The sequence below is a fragment of the Argentina silus genome (genome assembly GCF_951799395.1).
Source record: "Argentina silus genome assembly, chromosome: 1".
In the NCBI taxonomy this organism is placed as follows: domain Eukaryota; kingdom Metazoa; phylum Chordata; class Actinopteri; order Argentiniformes; family Argentinidae; genus Argentina; species Argentina silus.
In genome coordinates, this window is record NC_139655.1 from 17869679 (window position 1) to 17892763 (window position 23085).

Below are 23085 nucleotides of genomic sequence, written 5' to 3' on the forward strand. Positions count from 1 at the left end.
ACACATAACTAAGACATTTTAGAGACAAATCATATATTATGAATCTTCCGTTAGTTTAAGATCAACTCACATCAATCAGATTGTATAATGATTTAAGAGCACCTACTTGGCATAAAGTTCTGAAAGAAAATGTGGCGCTTGTAGTCTTACTGAAATTCACAATATTCCAATGAGGTGTGGAGGGGGATACAAGAGTTAGTTGAGAATGTTCTTGCACACACAAATATCCAATTCCATATCAACCCCAACCCCTAACCCTAACCCTATCCTTGGTGCCTATCAGGGGCAAGGTAGAATTGCCGCCATAGGGTAGAATCCTAGCTCGAGTTATGTACGCAGATCTCGAGTTAGGATTTCACCCATATAGTCTTTACATTATTAGATCAGTGCTCAGGAGGGACTAGGGGTTGATTTAGAATAAGACCATACTGTATCATGGCAGTGGTCTGGCCAATGGGTTCATTCAGATGGTGCCCATATGTCACATGACTCATACTCCATGTGTGCTGCTCTCCGTGGTCATTCCTCACCTTGCCATCTGTCTGGCCTTTTCTTTCCCTCTTCACTCTCTCATCTCCACCCCAGTCCCTTCATCTTTCTGGACTAAGATTATGCAAAGACAGACGCTGCAAGAGACAGGAGAAATGTTTATGGAAGACAGGGTAGAGGTATTGACAAAGCTGGCTTTACATTTCCCCAAAATGGCTGCAATTTATTGATTAACTTGATACTTTGATTGGGTCCTAGGTAAGATGCAAGTTACTTCCATTTTATAGCCAACAATACATGAACAGTTTATGGGCCTTTGACTAAGTACCAATCATATTCAGTGTCCAGTTGCTATTGAAACTGGTTTGGTTCATCAGAGCTTAGGAAAACACTTGTTGCGAAATAGGCATGTCCAAATAATTCTCACATTCATCCATTAATCCTGCTTTGGAATAAAACAAAAGAAAAAGTACAAGCACTGCTGGATCCTTCAAAATAAACACACAACATAATAACTTACAATCTTTTAATTTATTTATTTAATCTTGTATAAAAGCAATTTGTTCCATAAAGACAACAGTAACTGGATGTGTGCAATTGATGCACCAGACAATGAGCAGCAAGGTCAAAACATCCCTTTTGCATCTTCAATAAAAGAACATTCAGCGCCTCTACATGACATACTGTATTACATCTCTCCTCTTGCAGCAAATTAACTATGCCCCATATCTCCACTAGATAAAGTGGTCCATAAAATAAATTAGGGTCTTTTTCCTGTTGAGGAAATGTAATTTATCTTGAATGCCCTCAATAACCCTGAATTAATACATTAAATGATTAAATATATAAAACCCAATTTAAAAAAAACATTGGCAGTGAATTCCTGGATTGATTTAGGAATTCCTGCTGATCCCTGCAAGTCCCAGTTTCCCCAAGAAGCTCCATAACCCTTGAGGTTAAAGTTGATATGTCAAAAAGTGTGTGTGTGTGTGTGTGTGTGTGTGTGTGAGTAGTGAACAGGCTACGGTCAGGTTTGGTAAGAACTGAAATGGAAAACGAAAATGGGCTTCCTTATTGAAGTAGGACCTTTTCGAAAAATGTTCTCCTGTTTTGCACCCACAGAACATGACCCAGATCAGCTCTTCCCATTGTGAACTTGTAACTGTGTATACTGGATGGAATCATATAATTATTCCCCCCATACAATGTAAAGCGCTTTGAGTTTAAGAGAAGTCCTATTAAGCTAGACATTGACCTCCATCTTGAGTGCGCCTCAGCCCTACCATTGGGCTAAAACAGCATTGGACGCACCCAGTTTCCATTTTGTCTCAGTCTATCTCCAGGGGGATTCCATCCTATTGTATGCTTGTAACAATGTAAGAATTATTCCTCCTACTTTCCTCTTTCAGGAATCACGTTCCTGGCCGCTTCAATTTCAGCGATTTCATGAACTCCTGTCCTGCACCCCCCTCCATTTTGCCATCCCTGTCCTCCATTTCTTTGGGGCTGTAGAGCTTGGGGTCTCCCTCTATACATTGCAGGGGTTGGCAGCGGTCTTGCCCTCATAGCCGTAGAGGAAGGTGGCAGCAATGACCAGCACTGTACCCAGGAAGAACACACTGGGAGAGAGGATGAAGAAGGAAAGGAGATTACATTAGCTACACACCTGGGTAAAATACGCTACTTGAAAGTATTTGAGGTGTGCCCTTCGCACTGACACGGCTCTGGTTCACTAGGCTATTCATCTCGTTCCCAGACACTTCCACCCAATATGCTCGGAAGGTCTAGTAGACCAACACGTCAAACCTGGCCTTTGTTTAAATGTAATAATGACAAATGCTTTACTCAGTAAATCCACTCCCACGAAGGCCAGGTTTGAATCATTGTTTGTCCAGGCTTATATGTGCACAATAGCCTCGGGACGAGGTTAGCTAGGCTATAGGTAGCACAATTGCATTTAGCTTGGTATAGTTTCTTATTTAGAAATCTAGTTTATTTCACCAGGACGTCTCTTGAGGTTTGAGCCTGTTTTAAGAGACAGCCTGGAAAGACACCTTGTCACCTTATATTGTTTTTTTCTAAATGGATTCTCCTTTTTGATTTTCCTAACCAAGTAGCTGGGTGTGTGTGTGTGTGTGTGTGTGTGTGTGTGTGTGTGTGTGTGTGTGTGTATGTGTGTGTCTGTCTGTCTGTCTGTACCTGGTAGGGTCGAAATCTTCTAACCAGAAGTAGGATATGAGCGTAGACAGGATTATTGACAGAGATGTAGCGAAGCCCTTCAGGATGTTGTCTGCATACTTAATGACAGCTGCTATGACCAACCCGCCCAAAGCCTGAGAGGACAAGCAATTACATCACACAAACATTAATGATTTCATGAATCACAGATGAAAATACATTGCACTCTATTTCATATACACACACACACACGCACACGCACACAAAGCCAGAAGTCGTAATATAGTACCTGCAGGGCTACAACTGTCCAGGTGATACCATTATATCCTTGGAACATTCCAGACTCCCTCACCCTCTCCCCATCATACACAAATACTCCCATTAGACCAAACACCAGGCCAAACATACCTGTAGAAAAAGAGAGAGAGACAGAGAGAGAGGTCAGAGTGGCCATTGCAATCCTTCTTCTTCTGCAAACATTTTCTCTCACACACACACACACACACACACACACACACACACACACACACACACACACACACACACACACACACACACACACGTTGCTGACCTAGCTGGATGTTGCGGACCCACACACTCTGTTTGGTTTCCTTGAGGATCTTCTCAAAGTAGACACCAGCAAAACCACTTGAGAAGCAGGCTACCAGTACAGCCAGCACACCTACCAACTGGGAGCCTGCAGAGAGAGACTTCTGCTCAGAACCACTTGGGGACTCTGTAGGCCACTGTGGAAACATGCACATATCAATCAATATAGACCATAGCATACAGTGCAGAGAAAATGCATGTGAACCCCTACACAGTGATCACATTTTGTTACTTGGAACCTAAAATTGAAATACATTTAATTTGGATTTTTGTTTTACTGATCTACACAATCCACACATTCAAAGTGATTATAAAAAAAAAAAAAAAAAAAAAAAAAAAAAGATTTTATATATATAGAAAAGGTACAGAAAGAGTTAAAAATAAATAACCAAAATGTCCTGTGTGAATGTGAACCCTTGGTAATGGCAAACCAAAATTAGTACAAAGCCCTCAAATTACCCTACCAAGTTTCAAAATAGTTTGATAGACTGCATCTGTGCACAAAAATAGTGGCTCACATTATTTATTATTATTATTATTATTATTATTAACAATAATAATAATAATAATAATGGATCGGATTTATAAAGCGCATTTCTTGAACCCAATGAATATTAATCTCTCTGAAAGGTTCCTGCCCATCATTTAATAGTAGATAGTACTAGATCAGGCCATTCCTCCTGAACAGCTGAATAATGAAACATTGTGTCTCAGAGCTGTAATTGCTCACAAAGGACCTGTGACACTCCCAGGATTGCATACTGGTGTTTTTACATTATAAGCTTCAGAAAGGCTTCATTTGGTATTTTCACCTGTACGAGAGCAATGCCAGCCATGAGTACCAGCAGGGAGAGCCACTGGTACACGCCCAGCCTCTTCCCCAGCATGGACACAGAGAACAGAGCAGTGGTTAGGATCTTCAGCTGGTATGTCACCTAGGGAAAAGGACACCACTGAGCACAACATAGACAAACTCAACATTCTCAACACACACCAGGTGTATTCTCAACATTCTCCACACACACACACACACACACACACACACACACACACACACACACACACACACACACACACACACACACACACACACACCTGATAGGTGGCTGCATCCAGGTTTGACAGAGCAATGTAGAGAAGGTTATTCTGGAGTGTGTATATCCCTGAAGGAATAGCCAGCTTTAATGTCTCCATGGGCTTGTTTAGGATTTCCTCCTTCAGCACAGAATTGAATGCCCGCACACTGAAGTCTGAAGACAGTGAGAGAGAGCAAGAGACAAAGAGAATGGGGAAAAACAACCCTGAAATGAAACACTATGCTTGAGATTGACAGAGAGAGAGAAGCTAGAAATGAAAAAAGACAAAGACAGACACAACCACACAAGTGAAACTGAGACTCACTGTGGTCGTTGAAGACCAACAGTGTGCAGGTTAGAATCTTGAGCAGCTCAGCCAACACCACAGCAGAGGAGGCCAGGTAGCGGGGTCCCTCCCCCTGCAACGTGCGTGAGTAGCGCATGGTTAGCACCAGCGAAGTGGTCTGCAGCACCAGCACCCCCAGGGACATGTACTTCAGCCTTAATGCAGGCAGCGACGGCGAGGAGGACATGTCCACGACAGAGGAGCCAGAGGACGACAACAGCAGGGAGGAATGTCGCAGGTTAGGCTGTGGAGACAAAATTGTGTAAAAAATATCTGAAATACAGGTACAGTAATGTAATCCAAAAATCTAATCCAACCAAGCAAACTTGTTTCTCAGGTGACTTTCAATCTCAGTGAGCCGACTGGCATAGTCGCTAAATGCAATTGTGCAAGCTAAATGCAATTGTGCTACCAATAGTCAACAAGTAGGGTTAGGGTTAGGGTTAGGGTTCTCTAAATAGTACAAGTAGTACTATTTAGAGAAAGGGGAGGAAACAACCGTTTGGGAAAATATGCAGCCTACTGTAGCTCGTTTCCACTACACTACAAGGCACTGCAGGCGTAGCAGGTTACAAATTACCAGGCCTCACGGTTGTATGACACTCCCAAGACAAGCTGCATTCCCCAACAGGTTCTGAAGACATGGGCAGAGGAGTCCAGTCTTTTATCATTCATTGCAGTTATTATCATCCCTTTCAACAGAGTCTCCATTCTGATTTATGCTACTGTATACATCACCAAGAAGAATAGTCCCAGAAGTGTAATCTCCAGGCTTAATTAAGCACACCTAAAATAACTGTATTAATTGACATTGGCTATGTATTTGACCAAGGTCTGACCAACACATCAAATTCAACCATCAACCATCAACCATGCCTTGACTGAATTTTTAGCACTCCAAAGCACACTTTGTTTTATTCAAGGACACCGCACTGTGCTGTGCTTCAGCCACTAGGCTACTTGCCTAGTCTTTCCCATACCTTTCCTCCTGAGCCCAGCATCTTACCGTCCCCTCCCCACCCACAAATACCATAAAACAGACAAACCATATCCAGATGGCTGAGACAGCATTGGTCCTGGCTGAGGCAGCATTGCTCCTGTGCTGTAAAATCAACTGTGTGTCACCTTCCCCAGTGACAGGCTTCCACTCCTTCCCATGGCCTAGCGGAAAGTGACTGTGAGCCGGATGGGAGAAGGATATACAATGGTTTTGCCAGAGCCAGGCTAAATGCTGGCAGTGAACAGCCCTGTCAACTCTAGATTGTTTACACAGGATTTTACTACAGCAGCCATAAACCTCCTCCCTTCTCAGTCGCAACTCACCACTACTTCAAAATTTCACATTCACGCTTTCCTATGGCTAATCATAGAGTAATGTAGCCTTTATAGCCAAAGTCACGTCATGTTTCACTAACAAAGCAGCCACTGGAACTCAATTTCTGAGGGATGTCAGGTAAATATTAGTACATAGAACCATAAATGGGAAAATAAATATGTATGCTCTCCTAGGTTTGTAACATGAGTGAGTAGGTCATGTAGGTGCAGCCAGGTTGGGCAGAGAGGTATGGGGCACAGAAGCCTCCTTATGCAGCCCCTCTCAAGCAGCTGCTACTGGGGAGGGGCCACACAATCCCCCTCTGTGTGCATGTAATAGGGAGGGGGGCAGGGAGCTGACAGGGCACCAGGCAGCCAGGAGATGCCCTCCACGTACACAAGCATGCTTTAATACACAGCCCTTCCTCAAAAAGAGCCATGGGCACGCGCACACACGGACACGCACGCTCACATACGCACACATACTCCCTAACACTTCTGTGATTTGGCACACGATAAAGACCTAATGAACAACACAGACCCTGAAGCATACAGTAAGAGACTTCTGTGACACTCTAGGTTCCTTGTATAGGAAAACACAGAATCCTGTTTGAGAGTCATTAGCTAAGCAGGGGTAAAGAAAAACCAGAATGACAACAAATAAGTGTCTGCCCTTGAGCACGGAATGTTTCTTTCAGGCAATTCCATGGTAACAAAATGTTGCTGGGAATTGTTTTTTCCTTCTCAAACATATGTCAAACAAAAGCAAAGTTGAACTTTGTTTTCTGGATTTGTCATTGTCACTCTTTACATGATGATGTGGCCAAAATAGGGACAGAAAGGTACAGTGCCCTGTGTAAGTAATGGGCCAGTGAAGCATTTTTTATTCTTTTGGTTCTATACTCCAAAAGTTTGGATAGGGGGACTATGTATAAACAGTGTTGTCATTTCTAAATGGTGAAACCAATATGTACACACATACAATCAAATACATTCTGAGCATCTCTACTTTAACCTCATAGTAATTGTTGTAATTGATCGAAACATTTGGAGTATAGTGCCAAAAGAAGAAAATGCTTCACTGTCCCATTACTTATGCAGGGCACTGTAGACATATACAATAGACATTCTCATTCAGGTAATAATGTATTATTTTATCAACTTATATAGAAAATTAAAAAAGAAAATTGATAAAAGCTCACAAACCACAAGAAACATAAATCTGCCTTTGAAACTTCATTTAATGTGATTTAAATCAATGACATTTGATTTGAGGTTCAGTGTATTTTTCTTCATTATACCAAAAGAAAATAGCCTACACTTTTGCCAGCAAAATTATGATTTTGAAAAAATTTAATATAAAAGTAGGCCTGTGTCATATGCAAACACACAGAGACACCCAATCTGCCCCTCGTTTGCCTCAGAGATAGCACTTCTACACTTTTGTAGAAGTGTGCAGCATGTACAGTATATCATCATTCTCAATGGACGTTACTTGCACTCCATATTTGTGTGATTTGCAGGATTTGCTTTCCCCACTGTACTCAACAACAATGAAGTCTGCATTTATTGGAGCATGAGATGAGGATGTTGATGTAGTGGTTTGGAACTACCACTGTATAATTTCCCACTGTCTGCTGTCCCTGTGGAAGAACCCTTTTAAGTTCCATGTAGAACCCTTTTGGGTTCAATGTAGAACCCTTTTCACAGAGCGTTCTACATGGAACCCAAAAGAGTTCCTTAAATGGTTCTCCCACAGGGCTGAAGAACAACCGAATAAAGTTTTTTCCTTCTATTTGAACGGAAGTCAAAGCCTTTGCTTATCCTTATTTTTATGATGAAAGATGGTTGAGAAATGTATTTCTGGACTTCATTTCCCAAAAATATAGACTCTTAGTTTTCATTTCACATCTAATTTGATATTTTCTGATGAATTTCACATTTTGATCCTCATGGTTGCTTATACATGGAACGGCTAAGCTACTGTATGATTTCTCAAAGTTTTTCAGCTGTTCCTGTGGAAGAACCCTTTTGGAACCCTTTTAAGTTCCATGTAGAACCCTTTTGGGTTCATGTAGAATCCTCTATGAAAACAGTTCTACATGGAATCCAAAAAGTTTCCTTAGGGGACAGCCAAATAACCCTTTTAGGTTCTGTACAACCTGTACAATATGTGAATGTAGCGAATTCAATTTTAGTAATTCAGTAACCGATTTGATGTGGTTATTCTGTTAAACATTTGGTAAGAGAATGACAAGTTAGGATAACTTATTAATTTATAAACCAAAGCAATTACAGTAAAACACTAGGTCTAGGTATTTACTAGGTCTACCTACAGTATACTTCTTACTTTTGTTAAGTTTCATTATCCTCACTCCTTATGAGGCAGAAAATATCTTACACTTATGTGGGTTTTTGGTAACAGAATGACCCTGGGACTGGACAATGATTTTTAAACTTACAGAAGCCAAACCATTTTTGCAAAATGAAATATAAGTGTTGATATTAGTTGACCGGGGTCTATACTTGAACATTAATGAGGTACACAGAACTGCCCATATCCTATCAGTCGAAAGCACAGTAGGCAGTGGAGGCGGTACAATGAATGATGGAACCAGAAAAGCACCATTAAATGACAGCACATTTCCAATAGGTCTACATCACATCATAAATGGTTGGATAACATAACTATGGCCTAGATGTTATTACACTACAGGACCAGAATAGATCACAATACAGTAGAATTAGGCCTAGGCTACAAAAGTGAGCCAATTATGAAATCAAATTGCAAGAGGTAAGAAGTCTTCTTACTGACAGATAACATCTTGCCACAAGTGCACTGTGACCTAAGTCTGCCATACATTGTGTTCACCTTGGGCAAAGGAGACACTGCTGTAAACACATATACATGCATCCCACATCTGCTGATGTTGATTGTTCAGTTACTGCAAGGAGGTATCGATTGACAAAACACACCCATTTACTTTTGAGTGGAGTTGGCTTGAAGAACAAATAGAAGTTATCAGGAAACGGATCAGGAAACGGATCCAGAACCTGAAAGAAGCTGATATAATGTGAGAGGTGTGCCTAAAAATAATTTGAAATTCACCGTTATATCCTACTTGCTAAAAAATCTAAGGGCCTCCACATATATGACACCAAAAGTGACATCAATGTCGAAGCAATCATGGACTAAGGCTAAAACAAATTCCATGACTCTTTATTCTAGGATTCATAAGTTATTCTTAACAGTTGGCTGGCTATGGAAGCTTGGACCAATAAATGAGGCAAAATGTTCCTGTCTGCAATCGTCAAGTTAAGCTACAAACGGGGATACAGTAACGACAGATCTGCGTTGTAACTTTTCACTGTTTCTCTAACAAGATTAAACATCATGTAATTGCATTGTGAACACAACCTGGAATGACACGATGCATGACCTATCAAGCAGCTGAATGCAAAACACTTTACTACGGTAGAAACGTACCTATATGATTCAATGACGTTGGGGACGTGGATGATGGCAATGTTCGAATCGTCCTGACTCTGTGTCCTACTCCTCGCAGACTGCTACAGGCGCCGCACCCCCCTGTTAAATGCTGATCACTTTCAGCGCTTTCTTTTGAGTTCCGGAATTTAGGACACTGTCTCTCAACGCTCCGCGGTTAAGTACACCTGGATGGAATTACCTAGCTGGCCCCAATCTCTGGTCATGTTTGCTTTATTTTCTTTCTCAATGTTTGTTTTTACTCGGCAGCAGAGTACACGTATTTACTGACACCTGCTGGAGACACAGGCTACAGTGTTTCTGAAGAAAGTAAATATGTCTTTGTTGATACAATTGGATGAACGTTCGTGTACCTTTAAGGTGAAATGCACATTTTGAGTGATGCCATGTATTTTGTTTTATTGCACAAACCGAATAAAATACATTTCTAGATTTCCATCAGATGCTATGTAACTACTCCAGCACAGTAGAGGGCGACATATCCAAATATATATCCTCTTTGTTTACGAATCATCACCAATCCTCTGAAAAAGAAGAAACCCATGTGCTTCCTGAGCTGATGTTCCAAGTCAATATTTCTGGGGAAGGTATTGTTTTTAGTCTCTTTTGAACTTCGTTATTTGCAAAATGGTTCGTAAATTGAAATTTCACGAGCAGAAGCTTTTGAAAAAGGTGGACTTTATCAACTGGGAAGTGGACAACAACTTGCATGAGGTTAAAGTATTGCGGAAGTATCACGTCGAGAAGAGGGAGGACTACACCAAGTAAGTGAGCATGCTGTTGCTTTTTATGTGAAGCTATTGTTATAGCTGGGTCAGTGGTGTGACAAAATAAAGGTGCTGACATGGAGACTGTATGTTGTTATATGTGACAACTACGTATGTGGGGTCCGATGCTCCCCTATGTTGGCTGCTGAGGGGATTCACTCCTATAAAAACGTTATCTGATTCCCGATTGCGATACCTCTTTGTGAACCTAAAGTCCTTTACTTTCATACTCCACAAAAATAATGTTCCGGTCGCAACATATACATCTTTAATCCGCAATTTAAGACGAATACCTACCTACTATTGTTAATTCAGACAGCCATATTATGCTTTAACTTGTATTTACTTATTTCTTCAAATGCAATAAGTTGCACTACACAACCCATAGCCCTGTTCCAACTCAGCAGCCTGATTGTATGATGGTTATTAGTAGGCTTGCTTCTTCTTCTTCTTCTTCTTATTCCAATTCTTCAGATTTTTCAGTATGCTACTCCTCAGCTATTAACACCAAACACATTTTAAAACGCCCAGAAAGGTTTAAATTGAGTTGCTTACATTTATAGTTTACAAACTCATTATACTTTTTACACTGTTCAGCTTTTTGTAACTCAAACTCCTATCTTTTAACATGGTGGAATGTTGATTTAGGCCAACATTCTGAGAGCCCTATTGTTACTGCAACTGCTATGGAACTTTCACTACTCTTGAATAAACAGGAGACCTGCAGAACACATTCCTAGAATGAATACACAACAATCCACTCTCTTGGCTGCCAGTTCTACCCCACTAAAACCACTTTCAACCACTAAACCAACCAACTCTGCCATGCGGATTAACCTCTTAATTGTTTTGGTCTTTCTATGCCTCCCCTCTCTCATCTATCCATCCTCTCTTTCATAAAAGCTTTCTGATACCTATTAAACCTTTTAAACTATGAAGCTTTTTGTAACTCCAAAAACTCTCATCCAGTTAACCAACCAACTCTACCACTCGATCCGCCAACTCGCTACCCTCTCCACTGAAGTACTGACTCATCCTATCTATCTAACATTCTATCCATCCATCCAACCAACCAAACCATCTCAAACTTTATCCCTACCATAATAGGACTATCACTCTTTCTTTCAACTACCCAACAAATCTATCTATCGAAACATCTTTTAACCTTTTCTTACTCTAATTTGAGTTATTCTCTCACCACAGGTATAATAAGCTAAGCCGTAACATCAGAGAGCTAGCCCAGAAGATCAGTGATCTGGACGAGAAGGATGGCTTCAGAGCCCATAGCACTTCTCTACTACTGGAGAAACTGTAAGTATCACCAAAAGGGGTGCGATGGTACAAAGAGCTTGGGAAAAGATTGTAGTTGATATGGGACCTGTATGGGAAGAGTTGCTAAAATGAAGAGCAGTGAAAAAACACTACACCATTAATTTAGAATGGCATGCCTTGCAAGATACCGTTAACTATTGAATTTTCAGCTATCCAGAAGTAATGTGTGAATTACACTGACAAAACGATTGTAAGTAATGTGTGTCTTCTCCTGAAGGTACGGCACTGGGCTAGTCCCCACCAAGCAGAACCTGGCTCTCACAGAGAAAGTCACAGCCTCTTCATTCTGCAGGTGCATCAACCCATCATATCTCAGAAACGTGTGCAATAGTTTAACAAGAATTTCATTCCATCTATTCGCAGTGCCTTAGTCTAACCTCTCACATCCATCTTCTCTGATTCCAAGGAGGAGACTGCCGACCATAGTGGTGAGCTTGCGCATGGCACAGAACCTGAAGACAGCCATCACCTTCATTGAGCAGGGACGTATCCTTCGTTCAGTCACACCACATGGTTGACACCAGAGCCTGTGTATGTGTTTTAGGAAGTGGTGTTTCTGTTGACCCTCTTGTAATTATGACACAGTTAAATGTATGTCAAATAATAGGTGTTCAATTGAATGACGTGTTTATGTGATAATAATGAGATCTCGTGAAGTGCTTATGCCCTTGACGGTCTTAGATGTACGTGTGGGACCAGAGATTGTCACAGACCCAGCCTTCCTTGTGACAAGGTGAGTGTTGGTTTGTTTTTATCTTTCTGTCCCTCATGTTTTCTGACTTAATGTCATTGTCCAAACATGTCTGCTTCCAAAATACACTTAAAGGTTCATTACATGTTTTTTTCTCTCTCCAGAAATATGGAAGACTTTGTGACTTGGGTTGATTCCTCAAAAATTAAACAGCATGTCATGACCTACAATGATGAGGTGAGATAACATTGGCAGTTAATTTACTTAATTTCAAACACGTTTTAATACTAACCTAAAGGCTCCTAGATATAGTTTATGTGACATGTAAATGGTTAATCCTGTTGTATGACATTGATGCAACCACAGACAGAACAAGGATCTACTGTCTGACTCCTTGCTTACTTTTATTTTTCAGAGGGATGACTTTGATCTTGTGGTGTAGACCGACAGTTCATCCATCATCCTTGGGGAAAAGGGGAATGTAAAGAGGCAGGCTTACATGTTTGTGTGTGCAAGTATGAACATGGTCATATTAGAGCATTGTGTGGGTGTGTGTATAGAGTGAGTGAGTGCCAGTATTTCCAAAGTTCTGAATTCATATTAAGTGTCATGGTAAGAAGTCATTACACACACACACACACACACACACGTGATGAGAGTAAATATATACTTTTGTTTTCAACTAATCCTTTTTTTTTTAAAACATGTATATACATTTTTTTAAACAATAAACTAAACTTTTTGCCATGGTAAGTTGTTTTATACATTAGACCATTGCATATAGATATAATTTCCCTTCACAAAGCTATGTAACAGAACCCCAGCCATCCCAATATGTAAACATTGATAATGCAAAAAATCCCTTTATACTCCAGAAAATGGATTATACAAGCACTATGAATGTACAGAAAGTTCCACCTCATTCACATCCACGCACACACAGGGCAGTATTTGTGGCCATACAGGTATGACATGACACACAGCTGAAAAAGGCACATGAGACCATTCACACACTCAGTACAAAGACACAATGGTTGCATTCCAGGATTCCTACATTTCAGCCATGCTGCACAGATAATCAGATTTCACAATTCCAGAATAAGTGTAACATCTCAAGGACCACATCAATATAATACTGCAATCTGCTATTCTGATTGCAATAAAGATGACCTGGAATGCAACCATCCTCCCCCTCAAGCATACATTTGGGAACTTTTGCTTTGCTGTTAACAGAAACCACCAAGATGATAGTCATATCTTAGGTAGCGAGAACATTTCAATATTAGGTTACATGGGGAAACCCAAACTTCTTCCTCTTTCAGTCTTTATCTCAGTCAATCAGAGCCACCAGAAACGCACATAGACTATCAGTGTAATGAAGAAGACTGCCCCAGCTGCCACCTTGGCATATGTGGAGCGTGTGTTGAGGTATTTGGCATCGCTGCGGTACTTCTTTGAAAGACTGGACAGATTGCTGGCTTTGGAGTCTAGAGCTGAAGGAAAAGATAAGAGACAATACTTAAGGGACAGTAGTTGAGCGACATCTATACAATTTTGTATCTGAGCAGCAACACGGCCATTGCTATTGAAATAACATTATCAAGTGAGTCGTTATAGCAGGTTGTATGTATAGGATTGTACACTATGTGATTACCAGATAGGGCCTCCCCTCTTTGCAGGACTTCCTCAATATTTGCCACCATGATCCTCTGAACATCCTGCAGTTCTGTGTTGATGCTGCCCAAGTTCCTCCGTGCCCTGCTGTCAATGTAGGACTTCTTTGTTTTCTGAATGTATGTGTCTAGGGACAGGGGAAGGATCGTGCAGTTGATTTAGGGTGCAACAAAATCATCTAATATGGCTTTCATTTGCACTTACCTGAAAACAGGATATGTAAAAGGAATATGGTAGATGTCTACTGGGAATTTGCTTTCACCTATGTTTTTTCCCCACATCAAGAGAGGAATAAGCCACTTTTTACTTCTGAGATGGACCCTTCCTTCTTAGACTTTTTGGTTAGGATGTTTTGAAAGAGCTACCTGCCATGTTAGAAAAAACTTGCTCACCAAACTCTATAAAAGAGTATGGCCGAGAAACTGTGGGGACCTTCTTCCCATGCTGCTCATGGAACTCTGTTTGGAGGTCTTTCAGGTATCCAAAGGCCAGCTTCATGGGGAATGCAGCCTCACACAAGGCCAAGTAGCACACACCATGTTCAATCATATAGCTGGGGAGAGAACACAGACATATGACACATTATTGGTAGAAACTAGAAAAATAAGTTCCAGAAGAAACTTTGTGGGCTTGCTTGTAGAAAGGTTTAAACATGATTTGGATGATAGATGGTGAAAAGGATGATGGCTAGGTAGTTGAAGATAGATACAAGGTTGGAAAGATAGAACGTTAGATACATAGTATGTTAGATGGTCATGGATGGAGTTACAAAAATTGTAAATGTTGAAGATTTTCTGGGTAGTTGATTGGATGGATGAATAGATAGATGAAAGAGGGGATGGATAGATAAGAGAGAGGAGGTATAGAAAGATCAAAACAATTAAGAGGTTAATCAGTATGGGTTATACATGCATGAAGCAGTAGAGACTGGTGAAAGCTTAATAGTTTAATAAGTATCAAAAAACTTTATCAGAGTTGATAATTTGGAGTTTTTGGCACATTTTACAGTTTAAATAAAACAACCACTGTTTTATTAGCCATACAATCAATCCAACCAACTGTTGGAATGTGGTAATTTTTGCACACACACCCAACACACTCTCAGTGATCTCATACTAGATATGTCTGTGCAGGTTCACGATTAGATTTCACACCCCCATGAAGTTGACAGCACTTGTCATGTACATACTGTAGTACTGGTGTACCATTGTGTGTACAAGGCATTCAGGATTCATAAATGCACAAAAGCAGAGGTGGGATAGCATGATGTGCTCTGGCATCAACATGTCTCACTAAACAGGTATCAGAGAAACTAACCTTTCCTGTTGTATAACAATGACACCCTGAAGGTCATAGTTAAGTGGCGGGTTGGGGCCACATGCATGGATTATTCTAACTATTGTCTATCGTACATTCCAACTATTGTAAACGTTTGTGACATTCCACTGGCGTTGGGGCTCAGTATCAGTGCTACAGTGCCTTCCATAAGTATTGGAAAGAAGAAGCATTTTGTCTTCTTTTAGCTCTATACTCCAACAGTTTGTATTTGAAATCAAACAATTACTATGAGGTTAAAGTAGAGATTTTCAGTTTTAATTGATAAAACTAAGATTCCTAGAAGATAAAAGTTAGCCTTTGACCCGAAACAATTAAGAGGTTAATAAGTATGGGTTATACTGAGCATGAAGCAGTAGTGACTGAAAGATGAAAGAAAGATATACGGTTGGAAAGATAGATAGTATGTTAAAAGGTCATAGATAGAATGTTAGATAGATAGGCATATTGGATGAGCCTGGGGTAGTTCAGTGGAGTGGGTAGATGGTTGGTTGCTTAACCGAGTTTTTGGAGTTAAAAGCTTAATAGTTTAAAAATGTTAATAGGTATCAGAAAGCTTTTATCAGGGTTGATGAAAATTGTATGGGTAGTTGAAAGAAAGTGAGATAGGTTAATTAGTTTGGTTGACTGGATGGATGGATAGATGAAAAAGAGGATGGATATATGAGAGAGGGGAGGTGTAGAAAGATCAAAACAATTAAGAGGTTAATCCGCATGAGTTGTACTGAGTGTAGCAGTAGTGACTAGAGAAATGATGATGGCTAGGTTGTTGAAAGGTTAAATATAAATATGGTTGGAATGATTGATAGTATGTTAGAAGGTCATAGATACATTGTTAGATAGATAGATAGGATGAGCCAGGGGTAGCTCAGTGGAGTGGGTAGAGAGTTGTTTGGTTGAGTGGTAGAGTTGGTTGGATAACCGGATGATAGTTTAAAAAAAAAAAAAAAAACTTTTATTAGAGTTGATGATTTTGAGTTTCTGGCACATTTTACAGTTGAAATGGTGTTAATAGCTTTGGTGTTAACCTCCATGTTAAAAAGTGCACTTTCAAGTTTGTAACGTTTACAAAGTTTAATAGGTATCAAAAACAAAAGCCATAGCAATGCGAGTCAGACCTCTCTGCACATTTTAAAGTTGGAATGGTGTGAATGGTGCGACTTTTGCTTTGTAACATGGTGCATTATCATGCTGGAAGTGGCCATTAGAAGATGGGTAAATTGTGGCCATGAAGGGATGCACATGGTCAGCAACAATACTCAAATAGGCTGTGGCATTCAACTGATGATTGATTGGTATTAATGGGCCCAAAATGTGCCAAGAAAACATTCCCCACACCATTACACCACTTCCACCATGAGAAGCTGTACAGGTGTCCCTAATAAAGTGTTAGGTGAGGGTATGTCGAAGAACAATAGTTGGACTTGGCCACCTAATTTATACACAATGTAAATTTAGCAACAATGAAGGTTGGATGACATGTCCACAGTACAATTGTCCTGTATGATGTACATCCCTAGTAAATGTACTTATGACTCACGGAGGCTATTTGTCTACTTACTGGAAGGCCATGGCCCCAGCCTCCAGGGTACACCGAGTGGGACTCTGGGCATTTAGTTTGCGGCATAGCTGTTTGGCCTGGTTCTGGTACTGGTACAGCTGCAAGTCTCTTCCAGACTGACATGGGATACAGAGTGGTGTACAGTAAGTCATGTTAAGAGGCAAATTACAAATTAATTAAAACAAGCTCCTTGATATTCATCTCCCACTTGAGAGCAATCCAAAATGATGACTGCAGCGACAGTTAGCCAAAGGCTGACAATTAATTATCAGTCAACAAGTTAGCATAGATGGATAGATCGCTATAGCTACCTAACTTCAGCCGATCTACTAGCTAATTCATTCAAACCTGCTCGTCCTCTTGCATCGATGTAGCAAGCGGTAGTCCATCCGCTACTCGAGCGATCATTGTCAGCAAAACCATCTTGGTCGAAAACTTCCCATAAACTACAGGTGGAGTTGAGTTGCCAGTGCTGACTGCAACAAGAAAAGTTCAATAAATATTGCTGGGTGCTGTCAAATTCGATGATACAGAGGATATGTGAGCTGGCCGGAAGTCTTCGTTCCATCCTGCAATTCGGTCCGACTGCAACTGTTTTATTCCTGGCCCTGTTGCAGCCGCAAAGCCAATGTAACAATTACACACATAATGCGACGTTGTTGCCGAAATATGTATGTGGTTTGAAGTGTAAAGCAGGACTATTTTATGCGAATGTATATTTTTCCCATCAGCATTCAAAACAATTGTAATTGTGTCTAATTGATTCTCTATCTCCTTATTCATATGTTATGACTTGGGTAATGTGTAGATATACCGGTCCAGTAATCACTTTCACTCAATTAAAATCACCAGACCGGACCAGACCACTGATAATGGACCAGACAGAGAGCAGACGGATGCATCTCGATTGCTAATGTCTGACGTGTGTATTGGGAGATGCTGCTATTCCCGATTCGTGTGCCCGCTAGTCTCGTTTTGAAGCTGTAGACTCCTAAATCAACCGTAAAGGCAAAATCATGGGCAGATCGTGTACAAAATGGTAATTTTGCGAATACTATTATATTTAATTTGTTTGATCTTGCTTGTTTGTATGTGGATATGCTACTGTCTTTGATGGAATCGCTGCTCTATGCATTTTCTTTTGTTATTGTTTCTAGTGGGTAGGCCAATTCAGCAATCCTGATGCACTTATTAATTTATAGTCGGGTTCAAATTGGCCGTTTTCACTGCCTATGTATCGACTATTAAATAAATAAGACAGGCCTAGCGCAATGATGCTGAGTAGATCGCTTAGTAGATTGCTTTCTGGTATATGAATATCACCTGATACATGGTCCAGGCGGGTTTATAAGCAGTCGCATTTATTTATTCACTATAGCACAACTACAACCCATTTACAGTAGAATATTGAGACTTGACTGACAACCTAGTCGATCAGCTGACACCGCAGCTGGACTCAGCTGTTTCCTTCTTCTAGCATTGTGACTGCCTATGGCCCCTGGTCTGAGCATTGATTACGTTATCTTATGATGACTGATGGATAGATGATTCACTTACTTAAACAAATGTATTTGTTGTAAGTCGCTTTGGATAAAGGCGTCTGCTAAATGCCGTAAATGTAATAAATGAGATCAGTGCGCTCAATCAGAGACGTTCTCCATTAAAATGACTATAGATATTTTAAAGTGTAATGCTTCATAGTCTATAGGCTAACAACAACCATGCATCAATACACACAGGCTACAGGTTATAACCAGCATAGCCTACTTTCAGATAAAGTGTCAAACTTGGCTGATATTGATTAGGCCACGAACGCACTGTCTTAATTGATACCCAAATTCGCTGATTGCGCAGCCAAACAATCTAGCCGGCTCACAGTCGATTACCCGGCGCGTTGGCATCATGAGCGCCCTTGAATGGCCTATTGTGTGAGATGCAGCTGGCACTAGGCTATGTGTTGTGATTGGATCGTCCGGCTGCGCAAACTGACAGGCGTGTTCAAAAGCCAGCAAATTGGTTACATGCATACAACGACCTCTTCAAATGCCGGTGTAATTCACCAGACCTTTTTAGTAAGCTAGGTGCTAATATTCAATATCCCCCCACTCCCTTTCTGTCTCTTATTCCCGTCTCCCTTTCCCATACCTTCCCTCCCTTTGTCACTACAGGTCAGCCAGTGATGCTCGCAGGTGAGCAGGTGAGCGGGTGATGAAATGGGCTGCACCTCAGCCAAGCAGGTGTCGGCTGTGCCCAGTGGTGAGGGTGGCCGGAGTAAAGCATACTGCAACGGTGACCTTCTCTCTGGTTAGTCTGGAAACACTCACTGGCTTCTGTATACAGTGTATACTGATATGCTTCAGCAACCAGTGGTGCTGCTATATGATGTCATGAAACAGCACTGTGTACCACTTTAAACCTATTGGTTCCCAATTTAACTAGTCACTACATCATGTTTCTATACAATCTGGGAACAAGTAGATGATTCTATAGGACTGTTGCATACTGTTCTATTTTTTTTGTTCTGTTTCATTCTTGCAATTGAGAACATACACATGTTTCCCATATTATGAGAACAATCTTCTGTTCAAAATAACTGCAGTTGTGACTGAGACGGTAATTGTTTGGTCAAGACTGCATGTAGTCACTTTGTCTCTGTATTGGGTCATTGCTGTGTCATGTTTTTGTCTCCTTTCCCTTCATTGTGTGTGTGTGTGTGTGTGTGTGTGTGTGTGTGTGTGCGTGGGCGTGCGTGCACGTATGTGAGAGAGTGTGTCTGGAGCAGCTCATGTGTTTGCTTGCCAGCCATTGTGAAAAGAGGATTTACTTTGAATTGTGGATTTGAGCACATCATTATTTTGTATTGGACTGAAATAACTATTGACCTGGATTCTGCTGATTACAGTGGCTGTTTGACAGGCAGTTCTCTCCTTCTCTTGTATTAGGATGTATCAATAGAGGGAGCTGTGTTCTTGGTAAAGGATCATCCCTCATACAATATCCTTCACTCTTTCTTACAGATGAGTACAAGATGAAAGGAGTGGAAAAGGTGAAATACATCAATGGAGAAGAGGAAAGAGTAAACAACTGCAACCAGGACAGTACGGTGAGGACAGGAATTTCATTGTTCTTCACATGGCCTCACACACACACACACACACACACACACACACACACACACACACACACACACACACACACACATTCTACACCCATGTTCCTGATCCCGTCTAAAAGCTCATTGGAGGTATGCCAAAACCCTTCTGTCATTAATGTTCCAGGAGAAGACGGCTCTGCTCACCAGGGACCAAAACCCAGATGATACAGGAGAAACAAATGGCAATGGAAAAATACAGTGAGTGGGACTGACTTTTGTTTGCTGTCACTGGGTTACAATACAGTGCTACTATCCTCTGTTTAACCCTGACTGTTCTGTATGGACACATTACTTTATATAGGGTATGTTTGTATTCCATCCCTGTGCAATCCACTTTCAAAGACTCAGTTAATGTAGGTGATGATCATACCATGTCATAAGTAAATGCTACAGGGATTTATCATCCATATTCCAGGATGTGTATTTCTTACTCTTGGTGCACAAACCATTCACTAAATATCTGGACATGGCCATCTCCTATCTATCATTGAATTCTCTATCAGTGCCGCACAAGACTTGGAAGTAACATTTCACAGTGTCCTTAATGGAGGATGATGGGTCTACTAGTGACAGGCCACTGAGTGATGACGTACGCTTTGAGAGACAATGTCACTCACGCTTGGCTAGACATTATAATGTAAATAAATATCCTCTGTGGCTCTTGCTGATCCCTTTGTCAGCTGTCCCGAAAAGGCACTACAATTTCTCTTTCTTTCTCCTCAGTATCCATTCCTCCGAGAGCCAGCAAGAGTTTTTCAGGATGCTAGATGAGAAGATAGAAAAGGTAAGGAGACCACCCTAGGGTTGAGCATTTTAAACATAACAGCAGCATATAGAAGCTGAGGTTACAAGACCGACCTTCGTGAACTAGCAGTTAGCGTGTTTGAGTTGAAAAGCAGAACCAACTCCAAAGCAGACAGGGCCAGGCAACAACAGCTGGGGCAGTGCATTTGTGCTGTTTTAAATTGGAGTGAAATTCTGTTGCTATTCTTTAATTGTATTTCATATCGTTCACTCCATATAATTCAGTCTGGATCTGCCATCTTGGAGGTCGATTATGACTACGTCACACATGAGGGGCGTTATACAAAATAAATTCATCAGTGATTGGATTGTCCCTAATCAATTACAGTATGAAAGCCTTTGACGTAATCCAAAGTGCCGCGATCCACACATGGGTTAAAGTCTCTGAAAGGACGATGATTAACAAGAATGGATTTCCATTCAGGGAGGCCTCAGGGATGAAAGTTAATCTAGACTTGAATCAGCATAGAATTACTATAGTCGGCATAGCGTTTCAAGGATGTGTCGCCAGACAGGCCTGACAGCACGGCTTGAAAACTTGGCAATGACAACAGGCTACTATGTTTAGCAAAACCGATGCTCTCAAACACACCCACCTTCTCTTTTCCCATCTTCTGTTTTCAGGGGCGTGACTACTGCTCAGAGGAAGAGGATATTACATAGCACTGCAGTCCTGCACCTGTCCCCAGAGAGGAAGGAGTTGTACAATGGTGTAAAAGGACTGTACCTCACAACTCTTGTGCTGGGGCCCTCTTCTTCTTGGACTGACCAATGAAGAGGATGGAGGTTCTATTGTATTATGACCCAGATGAAGAACCTTTTCTCTGCCCATTGCCTACAGCCCTGCCTGCCACACTGCCCATTAGAGATGAGCCCAAAGGAACAAGGTTGCTAAATGATGGACTATTTCTAGTTCTATCCTTTCTATCACTACAGTAGGAGTCTAAAATTATGGTGGCATTCGAGAAGATTGGTCTGCGCAGAATCGCTGATCTACAACTCATCTTGCATTTAAAACAATTAGTAAAAAATATTCATATCGACACCAGTAAAGCAAAGTAGATAATCTGCAAATGTGCTTCGCTCAGGCTGACCCTCTGGAAGGCGGGCATGTTTACCCCATAAGACTAGCATACAGTGTAAATACAATGTCCCTTTCTCAATTGTTATAAATGTGATTCCTTTACTAAGAGCATTGGAGAAGAATATCTAATGGGAGGAACCTAGATCTTCTCCTCCAATGCATTTTAAGTAGGAAGGGAGTGGAGGATGAAGAGGACATGAGGACTTTAGTTTCTAGCAGTTGAGAAAGGGCCATAGACTATCTTGACCATGCTCTCCCTTTAAAGATACTGGATGAAAGGGTTAATAGAGACCAACACCACCACCCCATGGTTATTTTTACTGGCTTGAAGGGACATCTACCTACCTTCATCTAATTGTTTTAAACAGAGTATTGGAGATTGGGACATGAAGCTGGGGCTTATTGTATATGGTTGAAACGCTCAGATCATTGCAGATAGAAATGCAAGGTAATAGAGCAGACAATTCTCCTATCATGGTTTCGTAAACAGTGACTCTGTGCAGTATATTGCTATCAGCAAGATTCTAAACATTTCACCCCTTAAGACTAGAGGGGCTACTTCCTGCATTCCAATACACTTTTTGGATTTCTATATCGACCTTCATTTTTATTTATTTTTTTACAGTATGGTCATTCAGTATGTGAGTCTGTCTGTCTCTTACCTCATTATGTACTATTCTTGTTCAATGTTAATGCTCAGGGTTGAAGTGTTCTAGTCATCGTCTTTTGTAGTCGAGCCTTCCTCTTCATTAGACATTGTTGCACCATTGTGTATACACACACACGCACACACCAAGGTTATTTACCTAGAAGCCTGTAATCAGTATCTGTTCTTACCTAAAACCACAGTATTAAATCTACAGGGAATAATATTGTATAATTGCATAGATCCTGTAGTGCTCTCACATATGTTGTCATGGTCATTTTGTTTGTTTGATTTTCATGTTACATTTTTGTCTTTTTAGTAAAATAAAATAAAACTGAAGTGTTTTCAAGTCATCACATTTGTTGTGTGACGATTTCACTTGACAGATTTCTCGTTCAAAAGGATCTTGTGGTGGGATTACCAACAATAATGCACACACCAAGATTTTCATTTGCATTGGAGTCAGTAAGCCTGTCATATGAAATGATTGCTCTCTTCAATAGGAAACACTATCAAC

The 23085-nt window shown here is 40.8% G+C and overlaps 4 protein-coding genes across 5 annotated transcripts; 2 read left to right on the top strand and 2 right to left on the bottom strand.

The window, feature by feature from the left end:
* Positions 1-1038: 1038 nt before the first annotated feature.
* slc35a3b (solute carrier family 35 member A3b) lies at positions 1039-9704 on the bottom strand. Of its 2 annotated transcripts, none has more exons than XM_083665913.1 (8): positions 9500-9704; positions 4678-4942; positions 4372-4526; positions 4089-4211; positions 3239-3413; positions 2957-3075; positions 2689-2822; positions 1039-2108 (listed from the first exon to the last, which is right to left on the bottom strand). In XM_083665913.1, the coding sequence occupies exons 2-8, from the start codon at positions 4883-4885 to the stop codon at positions 2018-2020; spliced, it is 1005 nt and encodes a 334-aa protein (XP_083522039.1). In that variant the 5' UTR covers positions 4886-4942; positions 9500-9704; the 3' UTR covers positions 1039-2017. The 2 variants fall into 2 exon arrangements, with proteins under 2 accessions (XP_083522039.1, XP_083522038.1); XM_083665912.1 differs by lacking the exon at positions 9500-9704 and adding an exon at positions 5745-5844.
* Positions 9705-10024: 320 nt separating this feature from the next.
* Positions 10025-13059, top strand: imp3 (IMP U3 small nucleolar ribonucleoprotein 3). Its single transcript, XM_083666004.1, has 7 exons — positions 10025-10284; positions 11491-11598; positions 11837-11911; positions 12026-12105; positions 12301-12352; positions 12475-12547; positions 12726-13059. The coding sequence occupies exons 1-7, from the start codon at positions 10148-10150 to the stop codon at positions 12750-12752; spliced, it is 552 nt and encodes a 183-aa protein (XP_083522130.1). The 5' UTR covers positions 10025-10147; the 3' UTR covers positions 12753-13059.
* Positions 13060-13203: 144 nt separating this feature from the next.
* On the bottom strand, positions 13204-17409 carry sec22ba (SEC22 homolog B, vesicle trafficking protein a). The gene is made up of 5 exons (XM_083665975.1): positions 17229-17409; positions 16881-16996; positions 14377-14537; positions 13965-14111; positions 13204-13803 (listed from the first exon to the last, which is right to left on the bottom strand). The coding sequence occupies exons 1-5, from the start codon at positions 17301-17303 to the stop codon at positions 13649-13651; spliced, it is 654 nt and encodes a 217-aa protein (XP_083522101.1). The 5' UTR covers positions 17304-17409; the 3' UTR covers positions 13204-13648.
* A 410-nt stretch (positions 17410-17819) lies between these two features.
* LOC310801873 (uncharacterized protein C1orf21 homolog) lies at positions 17820-22912 on the top strand. The gene is made up of 6 exons (XM_083666041.1): positions 17820-17919; positions 19049-19184; positions 19898-19983; positions 20159-20232; positions 20758-20818; positions 21463-22912. The coding sequence occupies exons 2-6, from the start codon at positions 19094-19096 to the stop codon at positions 21499-21501; spliced, it is 351 nt and encodes a 116-aa protein (XP_083522167.1). The 5' UTR covers positions 17820-17919; positions 19049-19093; the 3' UTR covers positions 21502-22912.
* Positions 22913-23085: the final 173 nt, after the last annotated feature.

Coding starts and splice junctions, on each gene's coding strand:
- slc35a3b (XM_083665912.1), bottom strand. Junction 3,414..4,088: donor CTGGCATTGCTCTCGTACAG/GTGAAAATACCA, acceptor ATGTTTCCACAG/TGGCCTACAGAGTCCCCAAG. Junction 2,109..2,688: donor GAAGATTTCGACCCTACCAG/GTACAGACAGAC, acceptor CCTCTCTCCCAG/TGTGTTCTTCCTGGGTACAG.
- imp3 (XM_083666004.1), top strand. CDS start 10,148: ATGGTTCGTAAATTGAAATTTCACGAGCAGAAGCTTTTGAAAAAGGTG. Junction 10,285..11,490: donor AAGAGGGAGGACTACACCAA/GTAAGTGAGCAT, acceptor CTCTCACCACAG/GTATAATAAGCTAAGCCGTA. Junction 11,912..12,025: donor ACAGCCTCTTCATTCTGCAG/GTGCATCAACCC, acceptor TCTGATTCCAAG/GAGGAGACTGCCGACCATAG.
- sec22ba (XM_083665975.1), bottom strand. CDS start 17,303: ATGGTTTTGCTGACAATGATCGCTCGAGTAGCGGATGGACTACCGCTT. Junction 16,997..17,228: donor CGATGCAAGAGGACGAGCAG/GTTTGAATGAAT, acceptor ATCCCATGTCAG/TCTGGAAGAGACTTGCAGCT. Junction 14,538..16,880: donor GCTGGGGCCATGGCCTTCCA/GTAAGTAGACAA, acceptor TTCTCTCCCCAG/CTATATGATTGAACATGGTG.
- LOC310801873 (XM_083666041.1), top strand. CDS start 19,094: ATGGGCTGCACCTCAGCCAAGCAGGTGTCGGCTGTGCCCAGTGGTGAG. Junction 19,984..20,158: donor ACTGCAACCAGGACAGTACG/GTGAGGACAGGA, acceptor TTAATGTTCCAG/GAGAAGACGGCTCTGCTCAC. Junction 20,819..21,462: donor TAGATGAGAAGATAGAAAAG/GTAAGGAGACCA, acceptor TTCTGTTTTCAG/GGGCGTGACTACTGCTCAGA.